General features: G+C 25.0%; 2 protein-coding genes across 3 annotated transcripts in view; one reads left to right on the top strand and one right to left on the bottom strand.

Moving 5' to 3' along the window:
* LOC126894265 (14 kDa phosphohistidine phosphatase-like) overlaps positions 1 to 870 on the top strand; it is a 93,176-nt gene extending 92,306 nt beyond the window's left edge. The window contains exon 4 of the mRNA XM_050665150.1: positions 661 to 870. Coding sequence (XP_050521107.1) covers positions 661 to 747 — 87 coding nt within the window. The 3' untranslated portion in view covers positions 748 to 870. The remainder of the gene's footprint in view (positions 1 to 660) is intronic.
* A 16,825-nt stretch (positions 871 to 17,695) lies between these two features.
* Positions 17,696 to 21,385, bottom strand: LOC126894260 (procathepsin L). 2 transcript variants are annotated; one of them, XM_050665141.1, is made up of 6 exons: positions 21,157 to 21,385; positions 19,486 to 19,591; positions 19,274 to 19,426; positions 19,002 to 19,205; positions 18,458 to 18,649; positions 17,696 to 18,396 (listed from the first exon to the last, which is right to left on the bottom strand). In XM_050665141.1, the coding sequence occupies exons 2-6, from the start codon at positions 19,585 to 19,587 to the stop codon at positions 18,022 to 18,024; spliced, it is 1,026 nt and encodes a 341-aa protein (XP_050521098.1). In that variant the 5' UTR covers positions 19,588 to 19,591; positions 21,157 to 21,385; the 3' UTR covers positions 17,696 to 18,021. The 2 variants fall into 2 exon arrangements, with proteins under 2 accessions (XP_050521098.1, XP_050521097.1); XM_050665140.1 differs by lacking the exon at positions 21,157 to 21,385 and adding an exon at positions 20,791 to 20,944.
* Between the last annotated feature and the right edge of the window lie 237 nt (positions 21,386 to 21,622).

The following is a 21,622-nucleotide window of genomic DNA, read 5'->3' as shown; positions in this document are numbered from 1 at the left end:
TAGAAAAGCAGTTTCATATAAACCTCATTATAAATAGACTATTTGTTTTTCTCGAACAGATTATTATCTATAGTCGTTAATTTTTAAAACTTGACATATTCATATTTGGAAGAGAATGTACATAATTACATTTTCGGTGTAAAAACAACTTGTCAGATTTGAATTTTATACGAGTATCAGATACTGATTTTTGTAGTTCTGATTTGAAAATATTTAGAATTACAATTAATGATTTGTGTCGTTTATGAAATATCTGAATGTTTTCACTTAAGTAATGACATCAGTATTTGGTTAGCACTGACGATGATTACATTGTTCTCAAGATTTCTTAATTTTTATCAGTATATTTTTATTTCTTTTTGGGTTAGTTGTTTTTAATTTTGTTCAGTTGAAAATGAGTTATTTATTTTTCAGATAATAATTTATTTATCGATAAAAATTATATACATAAAATCATTATGAAATCTATTGAATCATTATTTATACATTATCACCAGTACTTTTAATTGAAAGTCATCGTTAGGCCACTGAATTACAATAAAAAAATAAAATTCATTTATACAAACCGGCAATAAATTACGTTCATTTTTACACAAATTAAATCATAATCAGTAGTATAACTAAAATAAACGAAAATTAAATTCATTATTTTTATTTCAGCAATATGGGCCCGCTGATCACAACATCACTGTGGAAATATTGAAGAAGAAATATCCAGACTACCAGGTGTCTTGCAACGTCGAATAATGGATGGTTAAAAAAAATTAAACGTTCTAGATTATTTATAAAAATATCACTTTTTAGCTAATTGCAAAATGATTTGTAATTTCTAATGAGTATTTCAATAAAATATGCACTTGATAAATGTAATTATATTGCTTAATTTTAAAGTCCATTTATACCAATCTGATTGAATCAGGGCTCGATTTAGAACTTTTAACACACAAAAATAACTTGTATAACCCTCGTCCATATAAACTCATACCACAGAAGTTTATCTTAAACCAGATGTACGCTAAAATAAAATCTAAAAAGTTGTTCTGACAAGATGACATACAAAATAATTGTATAATGTAAAAACATAATTAACACGGTCGCGTGCTTAATATCTCAAAAAGTATGTATTGGACACGTAATAACGAGTTCATCGATTGTAGTTGAGCACTGCGACGTGGTGACACCTTAGCGATGGTGTCAAATCCCCGCACCGCCTAACTTTTTTTGGCGATTTTTGGTGCATGACAATCAATTCATTTTAGGCGGCCGTATCAAAATTGTCTTTAGACTCAATGAGTTATAGATAAAAGTTAAAATTTTAGTACCAGAAACTCGTATGAATCTTCGATAGTTAACTTCATTATTGTGATACTGTTATTTTATTATGTTAATGACCGTTTTATTGTCGCTAGCGAGACTCTGGACACCATTTCAAGTATTCATATGTGAAGCCTAGACATAATATTGCATCACTGATGCGCATGAATTCCTGGTACTAGATTTATTGATATTTGTAACAAAATGCCGATACTGACCTAAAAATATTCATTTTGTAAGCTCGTTGCACAATACCTCATGAATTCCTGGTACTAAATGTAAATCTGACAAATTTAAACCAAGTGGTGCGAAAGAGTAACTTTGGTATTAATCAATGCTCATTACGTTTATAGCCAATGCGGATAATGTAAAACTACACACATATATATGCGCTGGCATTCGATTTACTTTTAAAGTATACATATTAACGTATACAAATGAATTTTTTATCGTCAAGATAGAACAGTTTTGTTTATATCAAAGTACAAATTGTATATGATTTTTGAAAAGGAATGGTTTTCCTTTTGTCAAAGCAGATATTTTATCGTGAAAAAATCAAGTCAAATTGTATCATTTCAAAGTAGTAGTAGACTGAAACGTTTATTTTTAGTTCATATATTTATTTATACTTCATGTTCGGGTAAACACGTAACATATCGATGCCAAAGAAACGGGGCGACCTGTAGAAAAGGTCAATTTCGAAACATCATTTTATTGTTGAGAGATAGTTTAGGTTGAATATACAGTGCGCTAAAAAAAGGAAAAGGTCATTGTTCAAACGACATTTTAAAAACTTAAACAAATATATTTTATTAGACACGTTACTTTTTTAGCAGATGAGAAAGGAATTCGGAATAACTATTTTCAAGCTCTAACTGATAGAACTCGTTTATTTAAACACAATAAGGAATAACAAAAACTCGAGCTGAGATTTTTTTTTTTACTTACAAAGTATAATGCACTTAACTGTTACGATGATAAGACCCTTATGATCTTATTTTATTTTTAACACAAATGCTTAAGTATACTGAATTTGGTATCAAAATCGAATCAATAAACACTTAAGTAATGTTTAACTAACTTACATTATTCGACATGGCTATGAAAGTAACTTTGCATAGATTACCGAATTTTATTAGTGAACCCTTGAAAATCGTTGGATAATTTAGGTTAACACGGTCAAATCTTTATTTTTTATTACTATAATTAAATTGTGTTTTTTAAATTTATAAAAATAGATTATATTGTCATCAGCATGTTATTATTCACATTTGCAAAGACTAATAATAAAAATAATTATGGAAAATTTTTTTAATTCGACTTTAAATGTGTCATTGTTGGATATTGTATACTTATAAATTTGCTTAATTTCTAACAACTCTCCATAAAATTTTAAGCAAATTCATACTTTTCAAGTCATTAGAATAACACTTTTTAGCTTCGATGCGTAGCTAAGAAGGTATTAATTTTACTATGATATGTTTTTTTTTTTTGTAGGCGAGTCTGTTACAACTTATTCTCAGGTCTCACTTGACCGATTCTGATGAACAATAAATATCATAAATTGTATTTCATCAAAAACATTAGCCTCAAAAATTTTATCTTCCGACAATGCCATGTACGATTAACCCCATCGGTAATACTAAGGTCTTCACGCATAGGTTACGAAATTTGAACCCTGCTCGTTGCAATAACTCTTTTTGCACTTTTTTCATAATTATTTATAAGTATAGACAAAAAATTCAGAATTCATTTAATTTTTATCTCATTTAGATTGAATAACTTCAATGAATATCAATGACCGACCCCATCACTGTAGTCTCCCCTAGTGAGAAGAAGTTTCTTATTCATGTTAAAATTATATTACTATATTGTTTTTTTTTTTATTATAATTTAGTTTCTCTGCTCTTACTTGACCTACTTTTTTAATAATACGTCAAATGATTATAATTCGTATCTAGTTGAAGCTCTTACCCTCAAAAATTAAAAAAAAATTTACACTATATCAATTAAAAAGTTACTTAGCCCACATTTTCTATATAGATAATTAAAATTATTCATTTCTAATGTTTTCAAAGAATGAAGTTATAATAGGTTTCAACTACAGCATAAAAAATTTTTACTTTGTAGTTTATTAATTCTTTATTCTATTTGTGTGTACTTCTACCAGTCTAAAATATTCCAAATTTTTTGGTAACATGTTGCTATAGAAATCATTTCTAAAAAAAATGTTTTATAGTTTCACCTGAATTTAACAATGAATTTTCACAATTATAATTAAATTGTATAATACGCTCAATTGAGTAGATCTTTTTAACAACTTTTTTCTTATTAGTATTTTTAGTCAATGTAAATCATTAAAATTAATTCAGTTTTGCATATTTCAATTGTAAAATCTTTTTAAACGCTAAACGTTAGTAGAAAATTATTACTATTTTTCTATTACGATAAAAATGCAAAAAAATATTGAGCTTTTCTGATAAATTTACTATAGATAGTAATTATAAATTTCCTGATTGCATATTAATCTTAACAATATTATATAACAAAGTATAACAATACAATTTTGTTAATTCTCTTAAAATGTTTTATTTAATGATGTTACTTTCAAATCTGCAAGTTAAGCTAAAAGTTTTGGTAAAAAATTTATTTTATTTTTATTATAAACTTTCACAAAAAACCACTATAAAGAACCAAAAAAATAGGTTAAAAATGAAATTTTACTCTGATAATTTTTGCTTCTGATGAAAGATCCTTGTAATTCAGTGTATTTATTCATAAGTAAAAAACATTTTTTATTGAAAAGTATTGAATCAAGCCTTTTTATTTTTTATACGCTTTAAAAGTAAAGAAATATACAGCTACTTTATTTTTTTTATAATTTCTCCATATAAATTATAATATTAAAATATTGAATATCAATTTTATACTATATTTAATTTGTTTAATTAGTATTTATTCATATATTATATTTTTAATCAAAAAACTACTTTATCAGGAATAAAAAATATAGGAATAATCCACCAATTTCTTAAAATTAAACACAATCTACATATTTTGCATTTAAGCATTTCTAATGAAAGTGATTATAATCACTGACAGATATCATCTATACATAACCCAACTATGCCACGCACATACTATACCACAACCACACAGTGCTACCGTTTTTATAGTAAATTACAAAAATTAATAATTTAATAAACTAAAATTTTTTTGTTTTCTAATAAGTATATTGCTGAACTATTGTCATTTAACTTTGAAATAGAGGTAATAAAAACTATAGAAAATATTATTAATAGGTGAAATTAGATATAATGAGCCAAAATTTGTCGAAAGTTGAATAACAATGTAATATTTTATTTTAGATCACATGAAAGCGCTTATATAAAATAAAATGAATAAGAATGCTATCAAAAAAAAAAACAAAAAAAAAATCGTAACAATATTTAATAACGAATATTTTTTTCGAAATTTGTTTGTTATGTCAATACCAAGCAAATAATAACATTTATTAGCATTGATATTTAAAATAGATGAGTTATTTTATAAGTAAACTTCATAATTTTGGAATAAAATAATTATTCCACTTGAAAAATGTATTTTCGAGAAAATATACAGATGTATAAACATTATTAAAGATAATGAAAAAATTATAATTATAAAAATATATTGATCTGTATCACAATTCTGCAATGATTAAATTCAAATATGCCTATTGTAACAGCTAGCTTTTTATCAAAATTAACCTTGATATTTCTAGCTACATCATAATGCCGCCTTTAAAAAAACAAAATTACAATTTTACTAATGAATCAAAAAAATATATCGATGCGAATAATAAACTGCAATCATTTTTTGTACTTTTTTCTAGTTTACTACTCAATAACTCATTAATCACCATAAATAAAATGTACAAGAACATTATAATTATTTTCATATCATCAAATAATAATTGATAATTAGAAATTATGTGACAAATTGTTACTGTTAAAGTAACGAAAAATAAAAATATCAAATTGAACACAAAAAATATCTTTATTACTTTTGCTAAAATTCTTTTAAGTTTATACAGTAAAAATATACAATATATTTAAATGTTTAGTACAAATAACATCATTAATACTTTTATCATAAAGTATACAACTAAACAAAATCATTTTAAGTTAACAAAAAAAAAATATATTAAAATAAAATAATGTTAAAACAATATTGAAATAATTGAAAATTATATATTCAAAAATAATTTTTTATAAGGCAACGAAAAACATTTGTGAATTAGCTCATTAAATTAACAAAAAAATGACAAAAATTTAAAAATGAAAAGTAAAAAATAAAAAAAGATTTTACAGTATGTACGATAATATATTACAATGCAATAATAAATTACAATGCGTACAGTGACTGCGACAAGCATAGGAGTTATTAGGTAATAAGACAGACATATGTCAAAATACAAATGAAGTCACAATCGGTACCGAAGTCGCAATTGATGTTGAGAATAAAACAGTAATAGCAAATCATAAGTCTTAAGTTTGAAGAAAACATCTATGGTCGAAGAAAGTCCAATAGAATTAGTTCGACCTCATATAAAAGACACAAGTTATTAAGTTCAACAATTTCATGGTAAGATTTTTGTTCTATGAGATGTTGTATTGGAAACAATGAAATTAAGGCTTTATCAAAATCTGTGTCATCATTAGAGGTAGGTAAAATATTGTCTAAGACTTTGTATAAAATATCAAGCCACCTATTGTTTCTCTGGAGACCAAAAAATGCAATAGCGTGGCCGCAGTTACGATCAGGTTTCAAAATTTCAGACGACTCAAACATACCAGTCATTGCAAAAAGACATCCAATGGCTATTTGAGTATGCAATGGGTATCCAATTAATAACATATCGTTTGTAGTATGCTTCAATGAATCTAAGATGGCATGCAAACAACAATTATATTGTAACTTGACATTGTTTATACGATTTTCTAAATAAACATCTGTCAAATCACAAACTGTTGTATCAGATTTACAGTTTTTCAGATGAGATTTGAAATACGAGGATCGAGTTTTTTTATCACTACTTCTATCAACGTAAGGAAATTTATCTATTATCTTATTTCTACAATCCAGTAACGACCCATCGCAAAATTTTGATCCGAGTACTTTCGTTACTGGCTTTCCCATACAAAATTTTACCTGTGACACATCGATGTTAGATTTTTTGCATCGTACAGATAATCTTTTATTTCATATTTTAATTTCTAAATTGAAAAATTTTGTCATGTCCTTATACAATATTTCAGCTTCTTTTCGAAGGCTTAAGTCACGATAGCTCATCTTTTCCGCGTGAGAAACGCCAAATTTCTTCTTATACATTTTGGATACGTTTTTTGATATAAGAGTTTGGTCTTCACGAATCGGTTTTAAATTGTACCTTTTGATAAACTCTATGCACACATAACTTTGAATTTCTTCCATTTCATTATAATACTCGGCCTTTAGAAACCACGACCTAATGTTTCTCTCGATAGTTCTTATTTGTAAGTTGGAAAAATAACTCGAACACTTGAATATTTCGTTAATAAAAGTTCTGGGTATTTGTCTAAGAGGAAACATTGCATTTTCGTGGTCTTCACTCTCGAAAAATGACCGAATGAAAGGTTGTGCAAATTTTCTACCTTTGTAATCTTTGCATACGATATATATTTCTGAATTCCCGGACTTACTTGTGGCTGGTTTCTGAATTTCGACAGATTTAAATAGATAACAAAGCAAAAATATTCTACAGATTGTGTTACATTCGAATATCGTAAACGTTTTTAATACAAATGATCCTCTGTCTTATAATATGTTCAAACCTACCATTACCTCATAATTATGTAAACGCATGACAGTACATTCTTGTTCTCCTGGATTATTTTGACAATCTATACTTCCATCGGCTGTTACCAAACTAACGCCGTCTACAAATCGTTTAGAAACCGTCTCCAATAGATGTTCATGATACTTCGGTTGAAATATGTCACCAGTATAGTCCGGACCGAATTCCCATTTGTCTAATGTGTTCAATATTAAGCGGTCATCATTAATAATTTCAGGTTGACCATTGGATTCATGGTACGGGTTAAGTGTCATGGCTAACCAGTCGAAATTTAAGTTACGATGATTTAGTGATATGTAATGATTCAGTGCAGAAATAAATGCTCCGGGAGCTTCACAGAGATGTACAGAGTTGAAATTAGCTTTGGATGTACGTTCTTGAGTAAGCAAAGAAGAATTGCATAAGATCTCATAAAACTTGCACCAAGCTTGAGTCAAAAAATCAGGACGTATATTTTTCTTGAGATGACCGATGACTAATCCAGCAGGATTCATTTTAGTTGTATGTGCATGCCATGTTTCGCTGTTGAAGTTGTCCAATTTGTGTTTAACAAAATTCAACTCTGATTTCAGTTCTTGAAACTTGTGTAATTGCCAAGAAGGCTTTGTAAACATACTACTCGAGCGCGGCTTTCGCCAATTTGTACTAAGTACAAACTTTTTAGAGTTATAGCTTTTTCGTTATGTCCGGTTTGAGGTGTCATCGTGTGAAAAAATACTTAAACTTTCTTCGTTCACGTCTGATCGCCTCCTGAAGAAAAAACTATTTGTTTGATCTAAGCATATAAAAATTTTATTACCTAGAAACGGATTTCTGTATGTGTATTTATAAATATAAATAATGATTGGCCTAAACTAAAATTTAATCTAATCCCGCGATAATTGTTTATATTTTTAAATAAAATAATTATACCAATTTAAATAATGAACTTTCAGAGTAATAAAAAAGAAAATACTTATCAATTTTGGGGAAAAAAATATAATTTTTTTTTAATATTTACAGAAAGTATTACTAAATAATTAAACAATGTTACATTAGATTGAAAACCTTATTTATATGCCAACGTTTTTTAATCAATATTTTACATAATTTAATTATACGGAGATTTTATTACGAAGAAAGAAAACAAAAGAGTAAATTAAAATTTTAAGAATTCATTAGAAACTCCATTTGAAATGTATTATTTCCATAATAATCAATATGAATTATAAATCTTATAAAATGCTAAAATTTTAAAATCAAATAGATTTTATTTTAAAATAAATTTCACAATGTTATTTTTATACATAAAAAAACTGTTACGTCGCTATTTAGGGGTTTAGCCTAAATGCCCGTCGACAGTATTCTAAGGGACCAACGGGGGATAGCTGGCTAGGCTATATCTACCTTAGGTACTGAAGTTTCCTATTTAATTTATATTCCCTTAGAGGAACTACCAAGGGTCGCACTACAATATATATACAGAGTGACCCACCACTCACTGACAACTTAAATAACTTTCTTTATCTTTTCATGATTACTGTGTATACATATGATGATAGTGTGTATACATTACAAACTTGGCATAAATACCATGATAAGAAATTAGATAAGGCAATTATTACTTATCACTCTCATTCAAAAGTATATTGAAAAGATAGCGTTTTCTTCTGTCCTTTTCTCAATACGTATTTCAATGTTTAATACCGTAAAATAGTACATGAAAATTCAAATTTTCACAAACTTCAAAACGCTACAGAATATTTACTACTGAATATTAATAAGATATTTTTTTACTAAAATTTTTCTTAAATTCTACTCTACAAAATAGCTATCTTAGATTTTTTTTTTACATTTTATTTAAAATTTTAAAATAATTAATATTTTTAATAAAATGTAAAAAAATTAATTATTGAGATATAGCTATAGACCTAACGTCTAACTATTATTTAAAAAAAAAATCAACTAAAAATATTAACTGGATCAAAAGTTATTTAAGTTGTCAGTGAGTGGTGGGCCACCCTATATATAACACTTTAGGTTAACAACGATATAAATAAATATTTATTAAGCAATTGAAATATTAAATGGATAATACAACCTGCTGGACACCTAGAGATGTTATAATCCAACAGGGAGCTGACGGCGACACACACACACACTATAATATACGGGTAGCGAAGTTAAGTTAATTATCAGGCAAAAGTAGTGATCGCGAAGATGGTAAGATGTCAACTGTCGATAGAGATATCTTATTGTGGCACATTGGCCGTGAATTTCAAAAAGTGTTTATGTGTGCAGTCCGCCCTCCTGTTAGTATTGTTGTATGTCACTGTGTTAATTATATATATATATGTCTATTAAACGGTACAAGGATGTTATGGGAGACAGAGATATGGGCACATGCAAATGTGATCGTATCAAAACTATTTACTATTTATAATATCACTGTTCTATAAATAAAATATTCTCAATAAGATATTTCCAGTAGAAAAAATTATTATTTTAAACTACAAATAACATTCTTCTGTATACTTGCGTATCGAAATAGTAAATATTTAATAGGAATATCAGTTATGTTTAAAGGAAAATTTACAATGTAAAAAAAAACTTAATTCTACAAAAATAATTATACATTTATTGACAATATGCTTATTAGGGTGGATCAAAAAAAGTCGATCTTCGAAATTTTAATGAGAATCGTTTTAACTTTATTATATACATTAAATGAAATATTTTGTGAAAATTTGAGATTTTTAAAAAAAATTTTTACTGTTGCCTCAACGTGTTTTTAGTATTTTGACCAATAATACCCCAAAAAAAAACAAAAATCGGCCTCTGTTATTCAATATTTGGTTAAATATTATGAATAGTATATAAAAATAGTTTGATTTTTACTGTAAAATACAAATTTTTTAATTTCAAAATTTTAAGTCAAAAATTGATAGTATGGATATCATAATTACCGTCATTATATAATAGTATATTTCTAGTAGGCCTCAAGTAAGCTTAAAATTTTTTAAAATTTTTTTTTTTTGCGTTGGGCTGATATTTATGTATATTATAAGTAGAAAAAAAATTCCTCACTAATCTTAAAAACTTAAATTTTTTTTTGCAATTAATGCATAAGCTAAAATATACGATATTCTTGAAAATATGAATAAATGATGATTGTCTTTACATATTTTTCAAATATTTTTTTTTTTAAACATAATACAATCAAAAAGTAATTTTCATTTTTAACAATTTTATAAAAGGTTTAATAAATGTGACTTAATCAATTTTTACATATGAACACATAGAAAATAATTTCTATTTCTTATTATATCTAAAGGAAATATACAAATATAATACAAAATCTTTAAGAAATTAAATAAATTAAAGAGAAAATAAATACAGTTCTTATGGCTTTTCAATAGTTAAATAAGTTGTTTAAAAGACACGAATAAAAATAAAATAAACTTTAAGAAGTAACTTCTTAAATTACATATAAAAAAAAAAATTGATCTCTGGACTTGTTTTCGTGGTGAAATAGACACCGTATTCAAAAATATGTTATATTCGTGTTAAAATTCTGGATTTTGTATTTTATTTATTTTCAAATACCTTATAATTGAAGTACACAGATTTTCATAAATATAATATAAATCTAATTGTCATAGCATAGAAAGTTAAACTTATTTAAATTTGTTTGCTTCTTTTAAGTAAAAAAATAACAATGAAATTTGAACGAGCGTATAGTGCCGGGTCGGTAACACTTGTTTTTTACGCTTGGTATACAAAGTCCAAACCCGCCTGTTGCAAACAATTCTATTAGATTTTTTTCTTAATTTTTTTTTAATTTAGAAAAAACTTTTCAACTAATTTGATTTTTTTCTCATTTAGTAGTCTCCTCTAGTTAGAAGAAATTTCTTATTCATATTAAAATTATTTGACTATGTGGTTTTTTTGGGGGGGTGTCATCTATTTTCTCAACTATCACTTATATTTTAAAAGTATTTACTATGGAATTAGATCTAATATGATAATAGGTTTCAACTACAGCATAAAAAAATTTTACTTTGTAGTTTATTAATTCTTTATTCTATTTGTGTGTACTTCTACCAGTCTAAAATATTCCAAATATTTTGGTAACATGTTGCTATAGTAATAATTTCTAAAAAAAATGTTTTATAGTTTCACCTGAATTTAACAATGAATTTTCACAATTATAATTAAATTGTATAATACGCTCAATTGAGTAGATCTTTTTAACAACTTTTTTCTTATTAGTATTTTTAGTCAATGTAAATCATTAAAATTAATTCAGTTCTGCATATTTCAATTGTAAAATCTTTTTAAACGCTAAACGTTAGTAGAAAATTATTACTATTTTTCTATTACGATAAAAATGCAAAAAAATATTGAGCTTTTCTGATAAATTTACTATAGATAGTAATTATAAATTTCCTGATTGCATATTAATCTTAACAATATTATATAACAAAGTATAACAATACAATTTTGTTAATTCTCTTAAAATGTTTTATTTAATGATGTTACTTTCAAATCTGCAAGTTAAGCTAAAAGTTTTGGTAAAAAATTTATTTTATTTTTATTATAAACTTTCACAAAAAACCACTATAAAGAACCAAAAAAATAGGTTAAAAATGAAATTTTACTCTGATAATTTTTGCTTCTGATGAAAGATCCTTGTAATTCAGTGTATTTATTCATAAGTAAAAAACATTTTTTATTGAAAAGTATTGAATCAAGCCTTTTTATTTTTTATACGCTTTAAAAGTAAAGAAATATACAGCTACTTTATTTTTTTTATAATTTCTCCATATAAATTATAATATTAAAATATTGAATATCAATTTTATACTATATTTAATTTGTTTAATTAGTATTTATTCATATATTATATTTTTAATCAAAAAACTACTTTATCAGGAATAAAAAATATAGGAATAATCCACCAATTTCTTAAAATTAAACATAATCTACATATTTTGCATTTAGGCATTTCTAATGAAAGTGATTATAATCACTGACAGATATCATCTATACTTATCCCAACTATGCCACATCCATGTCGCAACTCCTCTGTAGTGCCGTTTTTTTGTGTGTTATTACTTTTTTATTTAAACTTTTAAAAAATCAACTTTAATGGACTAAAAAATAGGTTAAAAATCATATTTAGCACTGATTATTTATTACATATTAAAAATCAAAATGAATAATAATCTAAAATCATTTTTTTTGGTTTTAATTACTTTTTTATATGTAAATACAAATTTTTTAATAATTAGTAATGATAGCAAAACTTATAAATGATTGAAAAAGTCTAATTGCAGATTTGAAATCGGCGCAAAAATGGGTTAGAAAATTATATTCTGGTCTCTGATGAAAATTCCTTGTAGTATAGTGTATTTATCAATAAGTAACAAAATTTTTTTTTTAAGTATTGCAACAAGTTCTTTATATTTTTAATCACATTATTTCAATATTTGTTGAAATAATAAAATATAATAATTTTATAATTTCTCCGTAAAAAATTCATTATTAGATTATTAATTACTAAATTTTTATTATTGTAATTAGTACTTATTCATATAATACTTACATATATAACTTATGCATATAATCAATGAACTACTAATCATGATAAAATTAAATAAATAGGAACTATTATTGATTTTAATAATATATTTAATCAGCATAACTCTTTAAGGTTATTCCCCAAATAATAACTTTATTTTTCTTAGTAAGATTTAAATGATTTGTAAATCATATTTTAAAATATAAGTTAAGACTAAAATGTGTATTTTTATATACATTTTTTTTATGTTTTATTTTTATTAGATTTATATACATTTATTGTTTACGATAAGCGTAAAATAACATAATTTTATATTGAAATTGTAATAAACTACATATTATTTTGGCAATGATAACTGTCGATTTATCAATTGTTTTCTTGTTTGTAGATACCGATCAAATACGAATTTATCTTTTGAATAAATGGGATGAAATAAATCTTTCAATGGGGTGAAATGAATCTGTTAATGAGGTAAACGGTTTATTGTCATTGGAATGTTATCTAGAGGATGTAAAAACAGGCTATAATAATAAGTACAAAATTTTAATTAGTACAGTGTTACCTAAATGTTTTTAGAATAATGAATTTATATTCATTATTTTATTGATCACTTATGTCGTTAAATTATTAAAAATGACCAATAACCTTAATGGCGTAATTGATGTATTACATCCAGTTATAAGAGTATTCGTTTTTATTATTAATAAACGTAAAGGACAACGCTTTTTGGAACTACTTGACAATTTCCGAAAGTAGGTTTCTCAGTCAAAAGTGTCAGAGATCCTTTTCAAGCTGTAAGAATTTGAGCGAGTTTATTAAATATAATTCAACCTGAATATTTAAAATCTGTTATATGAGTTTATCTTAAAATCATGTTTTTATCATTAGATACATATATTGACACTAATAATACTTTAGACGTTTTCAAATTGGTGTAGACATATTTACTATTATAATATTTTATATTCTATTGGTAATAAAATGAAGGTAGACTTTTTATATTTTTAAAAGAGACTATTTTTTTTATTAAAAATTATTATTATTTTATTTTTTTATAATATTTTTAATAATACTTTTTGGAGAAATTATACTGTAAGGCGAAAAAGATTCTATGATTTTATCCAACTTCTGTGAATGGATTTACAAGTTGAAATTTGCATGAGAACTTCTTACATACTTAGTCTAGTACTGTGTATTTTTTCAATTGTCTTTTTCACCTTCTATGGTTTTCTTAAAAAATTTTTGTCAACTTTTTACAAGTTTAATATAAGATGTCAAAATCTATGATAAAATAAATAGATCTCTTATGAATCCAGGAGCGCTGGAACTATTATTTACATGGAGGCAAAATTGAATGACTAAAAATCGATCATCTTGATTGTTTCAATTTCAAAGAGTATAAAGCCATTTTTTTCTTAGTTAATATTAAGTGATTATATAAAACAAATCCAGTACTCATAAACTTTACCCATTATAAAGCATATTATTTTAGTGTTTTTTTTAAATTGATCCTTTAAAATTTGGATACATTAAACTAAAGAAAATAAGCTTTGTTTTGGTTGCTATACATTAAATTCAATAAAGACCTAAGTACAGATATGGTTTAAATAAATCTCCTAAGCTAGGAAATAATAAAATTTTCAACTAAATTTTTGAAAAGTTCTGGAACATGTGCCATATTTTAATTTGTATCAAATAAAGCTAAAAAACATTACTTAAATATTAAAAAAAAAAACCATCCTACAATTGTTGAAAATATTATAAAATAATTATAACATTAAACACATTCACATTGCAGTTTTTTTTTCTTATAGTGGTTTTATAGTTATTATGTTAATCACTGTTATATATCATGTATACTTACCTCAATTATGTATGCTTTGACCCCATTAAGCTATTTTTAGCTTCGATGCGAAGCTGAGAAGGTGTTAATTTTACTATGATCTATTTTTTTTTTATGTCTGTTGCCACTTTTTCTCAGCTCTCACTGGACCGATTTCTTTCAAAAGTACGTCAAAAGATCACAAATCGTATCTAGTTGGAGACATTACCCTTAAAAATTGAAAAAAATTCCCACGTTCCCCAAAAATAGGGGAAATATCCAAAAAAATTACAAATTTAAAAATCGGTAAATTTTGTCATTTTTTTCACTTTTTTTTCTTAAAACTTCCATAACTTTTTCAAAAATCAACAAATCAACATAATTTTTTTTCTACTAAAACCTTAGATATTTCCCTTTCATTTGATATCATTTTGTTGAAAATCTAACACTTAACCTGCTCATGGGGGGGATTTAAAATAGCAACTTTTTTACAAAAACTAACTTTTTCAACTTAATTTTTGAAAATGTTCCGGAAATACTGCGTCCTTTAAACATATATCAAATTAAAGCTTATTTTATGTACTATAAAATAAAAATATTAAAAATTTGTCCCTACGACATATCTTCTGCATGCAAACGGCTGCCGTAGTTAAAAAAACGCTATTTTTGTGTTAAATTTTTCAATTTCCGATTTTAAATTTTCAACTTAAAAATGCTATAACTTTTCGAAAAATATAAGTATCAGCACAATTTTTTTTTTCTAAATACATTATAAATATATCTTTCATTTGACATACTTTTGATTAAAATTGGACAATTTCCCCATATAGAGGGGGCGTTCAAAATTTGAAACATTGTATAAATCATAGAACTTTTGAAAATGTTCCGGAAAGACTGCGTCCTTTAAACATATATCAAATCAAAGGTTATGTTATATACTATAAAATGAAAAAAAAAATTTGTCCCGACACCTTATCTTCTATGTGCAAATCGCTGTCGAAATTTAAAAAAAATTTAATGTTTGCGATAAAAATCACCTTTTATCAGGATGTTTTTTATACTTAAAACTGCCATAACATTTTCAAATATTAACAAATAAAAATAATATTTTTTTATATTGAAACCTTAGGTAATTTCTTTTGTTTGATATCATTTTTTTTGAAAATCTAATACTTATTCTGCTCACAAAGGGGATTTAAAATAGCAACTTTTTACAAAAACTAACTTTTTCAACTTAATTTTTGAAAATGTTCCGGAAATACTGCGTCCTTTAAACATATATCAAATTAAAGCTTATTTTATGTACTATAAAATAAAAAAAAAAATTTGTCCCGACGACCTATTTTCTATGCGCAAATGGCTACCGTATTCAAAAATATGCTATTTTTCTATTAAAATTCTAGGTTTTGTATTTTATTTTATTTTAAAATATCGTATTAGGGGAATACACTGACTTTCATGAATATTATACAATTTAATTGACATAGAATAAAGTTTAATATTATATAACAAAGAGAAATCTAAAAATACGTGCACACAATGTGAATCATATATGTCTGTAGACATTATAGTAAACAATGTTATGCATAAAGAACCGGTTTATACAAATTTAAATTTGATTTTGAAATTGATTTCAAAATTGTCTTATGCGTGCGGCGAATAATTCATCCAATTTTTTAATTTTATTAATCTCAGTACTGATAGGAATCACCGTCATTTTCTTGAATTATCTAGTTTATATGTATTATTTTTTAAGTTGTTACATTTCGTCATAATGTACATATTTTTTTACTTAAGTTTTATATTTTTGTATATATACACCGTATGATTGAATTATCGTTGAACACTAAATTTCTGTTAAAATAAAATGTATATTTCTATCCAGTATTATATATTTCTCGATATATGAGTAATTAAATATTTTTTAGGTCTATCCCTTATAATGGTGCCAACTTTATTTTTTTTAAATGATATAATACATATTAGACTATCTTTAATGTTAGAAAGTGATCTAATTAAGAAAATGACTGGTCGATAACAATTTTTGAACTAGTAACTCCAAGTTATTAGCCCATTGAAATATATACTACATGTGATGTGTGAGTTAAATTATTTTTATCATTGTGCATTTCTCTTTTGTGCTAAACCTCTGACCAAAGTATAGAAATTTGCAGAACTCCTAAACTACTGATTCAAAAATTGTTATCGGTCAATCATTTTCTTAATTTGAAACATGAGATTTATATCTAATAAAGTTACATTAAAAATTCAAATGTCATTTACTATTAAAATAAAAACTCAATCATTTTATTAAATTAAAAATATAAGAAAACCTAAAGTTTAAAGGATGAACTTAAAAAGTATTACATAGCTAATAATTCAAGAATTAGTATGACAGATATACTAAAAGTTACAAGTCAGTTTTATCAAGGTTTGTTTTTTTCATTTGCACAAAAATACGAATTTCCACAATTCTTTCAAAAATAGTTAGGTACATTGTAATTATTAATTTTAGAATACTTCATATATATCTCTTTACTGAGAAAATATGTAGTCAGTTATTTATTTAAGCTATAAAAAAATACATTTTTGAAATTCTCGTAACGATGTACATTAAAAACCATAATTGTAGGTTAAGCATTAAACAAATTATAGTGAAAAGTTCAGATTTTATTATTAATAACGATTTTACTGAACTACAGTTGTTGTATTTTTAAGTATCAACTGATGTTGTATGTTCTGTATAAAATTAATTATTAACTGACATAATTAAGTAATTGTAAAGTTAGGAAATTTTAAAAATATAATTATTTTAAATTAGATAAACTGTTGCTGTTTTTAATAATATATTAAAAATATACTAATTCTTTCAATTTCTTACATATTTGAATAGAAAAAACATCTATAATAAGTTTGATATATTTAACTTAATAAATATATAAATTTAAAATAAAATTAATACAATTATAATTGTAATTTATTTTAATATACAATATACATACATAATAATTATTTAGTACTTACAGACTACTTATTTTATTTAATACAATAATGAAAACATAATTAAGATGTATTTTTCACAATGAAATTTACGAAAATTGGAACTTGATTACAAGTACTAGAATAAATCAACATAATTAGCTATATAATATTAAGTTATTATAGAACAGTCATCATACATATCACAAAAGTACAATAGTACTAGACTTTATAATTACTCTTAGTAGAACTGGAACTTAGCTTAAATGCAGATAATATTTTATCCTAATTTTTAGAGAGTTCATAACTGGCTATTTAAACTATTTGCAAAAAGAAAATAATTTAATTTAAATTTATAGAGATTAAAACAGTCGAAAAATATTATTCAAATTTAAAAAAAATATTGTTTAAAATAATTAATACAGATAAAAATTGAAGGTCAGAATTTAAGAAGAGTACAGACTATTAAACAAGAGGATAGCTGGCACTAGATGCAATTCCACAATTATTACTTTTATTTCGGGCCATTAAAACATAGCCATGATCACCCCATGTTGTACCCCAGGAGTTCTTAACAATCCAATAGTCTCCTCCTTTACTATCAGTACCATAACCTACAGCTAAGACACCATGGTCCAATTGTTCAGAACTGCAATGCGGATTATAGTAGACACCTTTTTTATAGAACTGGAATTTCTCAGAAGAGGCATCAATTGCAATAGATATTGGTCCAACTGTAGCTAAGGCATGCATTAAACTTTCTTCATCTCCTTCTGGAATGTCTACAAATCCTTTATCTGTAGCACCAGAATTTTCAGCCTTGTAACGGCATTTATCATCCTAAAGACAAAATATGTGAAGTAGACACAACAATTAACATATTCTATTTATCAAGACTTACTTCAGCTTCATAAGGATAAGATTTTTCAGTATCAAGACCTTTGTTGGCTTTGATATATTTGAAAGCTTGATCCATAAGACCACCTTCACATCCATTGTTGCCATACTTTCCAGAACAGTCAATAAGATTTTGTTCACTAAGAGATACCAATACACCAGTTTTACGGAAATGTTGACCTTCTAAAGCACCAGTCTGAAAAATAATATATTTTAATCAAAATCATTAGTAATAATTATGAAGGTTAGGGTGTAAGTAGTGTATGTCAATTTTTATTATATTTCAAGAGTTTTTTGAAATATTTTGATCTCATATGAATGTAGATTTTGATAGTACAATAATATTGCTTTATAACATAATTTTATTGCTATTATAAATACCCATGAATGAACTATGTTTGAAATATTTTACTGAAAGTGACTTGCACCATTTTTTTCAAACCCCCAAAATTATCAAGTAACACTTGTTCTTTAACTTATATTTGCTCTTTTCTACAAAATTTAATATAACAAGTTATTATTTTCAAAAAACTATATTAAGTACTTACAGCACTAAACGACCAACATGAACCACATTGGCCTTGATTTTTTACAGGAGTAACATATCCTTTTTTTCTCCAATCTACAGTTGAAGGAAGAACTACATTTTCAGATTTTAAAAATGTTACAGCGTCTTCATCAGTATAATTTTGAGTTCCCCCGACACGTTTACCCAAAAACCCATTGACAAGAGAAGCATATTCATGTTGCATCTAATATATTGAGAATAAAATAAAAATATTATTTGTATAATTTATTTAAAAATAATATTTACTCATACCAAATCACCAAAATGGTTCATTTCCATTTGGAATGTCTCTTCACCATTTTCATACATTTGATTATGTCTAGCAATTTTTAACTTATTATCCATGTATATTTTTCTACGGAATTTTTCTTCAACAACATCATTATATAATTTTTTAAATTGAAGCTATAAAATAAACTTATAAATTACTTATAATTTTAAATGAGAAAAACAATTTTATTTACTTTAAATAAGCTCCATTCTTCTTCAATTAATTCATTTATATTAAAAGAATAAATTGCACCGACAGCACAAAACGCAATACAACAAACAAAAATGACCTTCATAATGCTACAAAATTAAATAAAGATCATTTAATATTTCAATAAAAGACACAACACAAAAATATATTCCATGTATTATTCAAAAATATTTAACAGAATGGATAAATTATGATAAACATATTGGAGTAATAATATTGAAGTTCTAAATATTAATTTAAAAAATATAAATTATATTTTTACCTCTAATTTTTATTACAAAGTCTAATTAAAATAATGATTTTTTGTAATTAAATTAGAAATTTACATAAGATATTAACATTTTTAAATGTCAATTTTGATTTGTTCTTTGTTACCCGAACAGCTTTGAATAATTATAATAATATGACACCTACAAGACTTATTTTTAAAACGAAACAAATTGAATAATTTATTATTAATACTTATACTAGTTTCAAATATAAATTTAACAATTGTTGAATTTTAAACAAATTGTGCAATTTTTTTTTTTTAATTAATAATTAGTCTTGAATAATCATTGATGAATCAAGGAGATATAAGTGTAAAAAATAGTTTATAATTATACTTTAATTGCATGAACAACATAATACAATTAAACTCATACACTTATTAAGTTTTTACACCAACATCATAAAAAATAATGTCATAATAAGATATACATACTTCATTATTTAATAAAAAAATCATAATAAAAAGTTAAAAATAAACACTTTACAAATACATTATCTTAATCATTCATTTTTGGACAAAAAAATTTGAAAAAAGTAAGCAAAAGCAACTTTTGTCAATCTGGTTGTATTATTTATTTAATATCTATTTTTAAATAAAAATAACATGGCTATAAATGAATATACAATGGTATTTCCAAATTATGACAACATACTATTAAAATATGACCTTTAAACCTTGTAAAACTAAGAATTGTCACCGAGTTTAACATTTATGCTTGTTATTGAAAATTAAAATTTGTTGTCTTAAAAATTTTTTATTAAAAAAAAAATCTAATAACACATTCATGATATAGAGTCAATCAGAATACAGTTAATAAAAATTACAACTATATGAAATAATTATCTAAAAAAATAATCCAAGAAACGATATTCAAATATCAAACTCTTACGATTTATACAGGACTACTTTAATAATGACGTAAATATATATATTTTTTTTAAATAAAAAAATAATTATCAGATATAATGATGAATACCTATTTATAATAATAAATATTTAAGGAAATACAATACTTACAAAAGACGAATATAAATAACTAACAATACGAACGCTAACAAACTCTAGATTAGAATAAATTGGATTTAGAAAATTGATTGAATATATTGAGTCTACACGGTTATCTTTGAATAACGCCACCAATCGACCAACTAACTGCGCATTATATGAGCTAGTTAGTCATTAACATTTGACAAAAGGGAAAAGAAAAAAGTAGTGGGGAGTAGTACACAAGAGACTTAGATGCGGAACTTTTTTTAAGGACTTACATCTTTAATAATATACAGATCTAACAAAAAGTACAATAAATAAAAGAACAATTAATGCAGTCACAGCTAAAGGAAGAATAATACATACAAATACGCTGATATAAACTATTTAACTTACTCTCAAGGTGACCAAGTAAAAGCGAAAAATTTATATAATATATATAAATATGCCACTTAATTGTAAAATTTTTACAATAAAAAGATAGAAAACGTATAACAGTTCAACTGATTTAACATAAAAATCGTAAATTTTAGTACTCTCGTTGAAAACTACCGCGATTGGAACAATGTTTAGCCTTTATTTACTAGCTGCAATTTCACAGATAAATCACAACAAAGTAATATTTAAACAGCTGATTTTTAATAGAAACAGGCTAGTTTTACTACCAGATGCTATAAAGAATTGGCATTTGGTAAATAGTATGATAATATTTTGCAGGTCCCGAGGAGTTATCGTAATTTTTAATTAAATATCGGTAACCTCATCACCCGAACCACAGTAACAGCTGATTTTGGTACAGTGTGACCTAAAAATATCGCTAAACTGATATCGTAAAAATTTCATTTTATGACTCTTTTCTGAG

Source organism: Daktulosphaira vitifoliae, unplaced genomic scaffold (genome assembly GCF_025091365.1).
Source record: "Daktulosphaira vitifoliae isolate Bord-2020 unplaced genomic scaffold, ASM2509136v1 Scaffold_1, whole genome shotgun sequence".
Taxonomy (NCBI): domain Eukaryota; kingdom Metazoa; phylum Arthropoda; class Insecta; order Hemiptera; family Phylloxeridae; genus Daktulosphaira; species Daktulosphaira vitifoliae.
The sequence above is the reverse complement of the archived record's forward strand: the minus strand, read 5'-3'. Positions and strand labels throughout refer to the sequence as shown.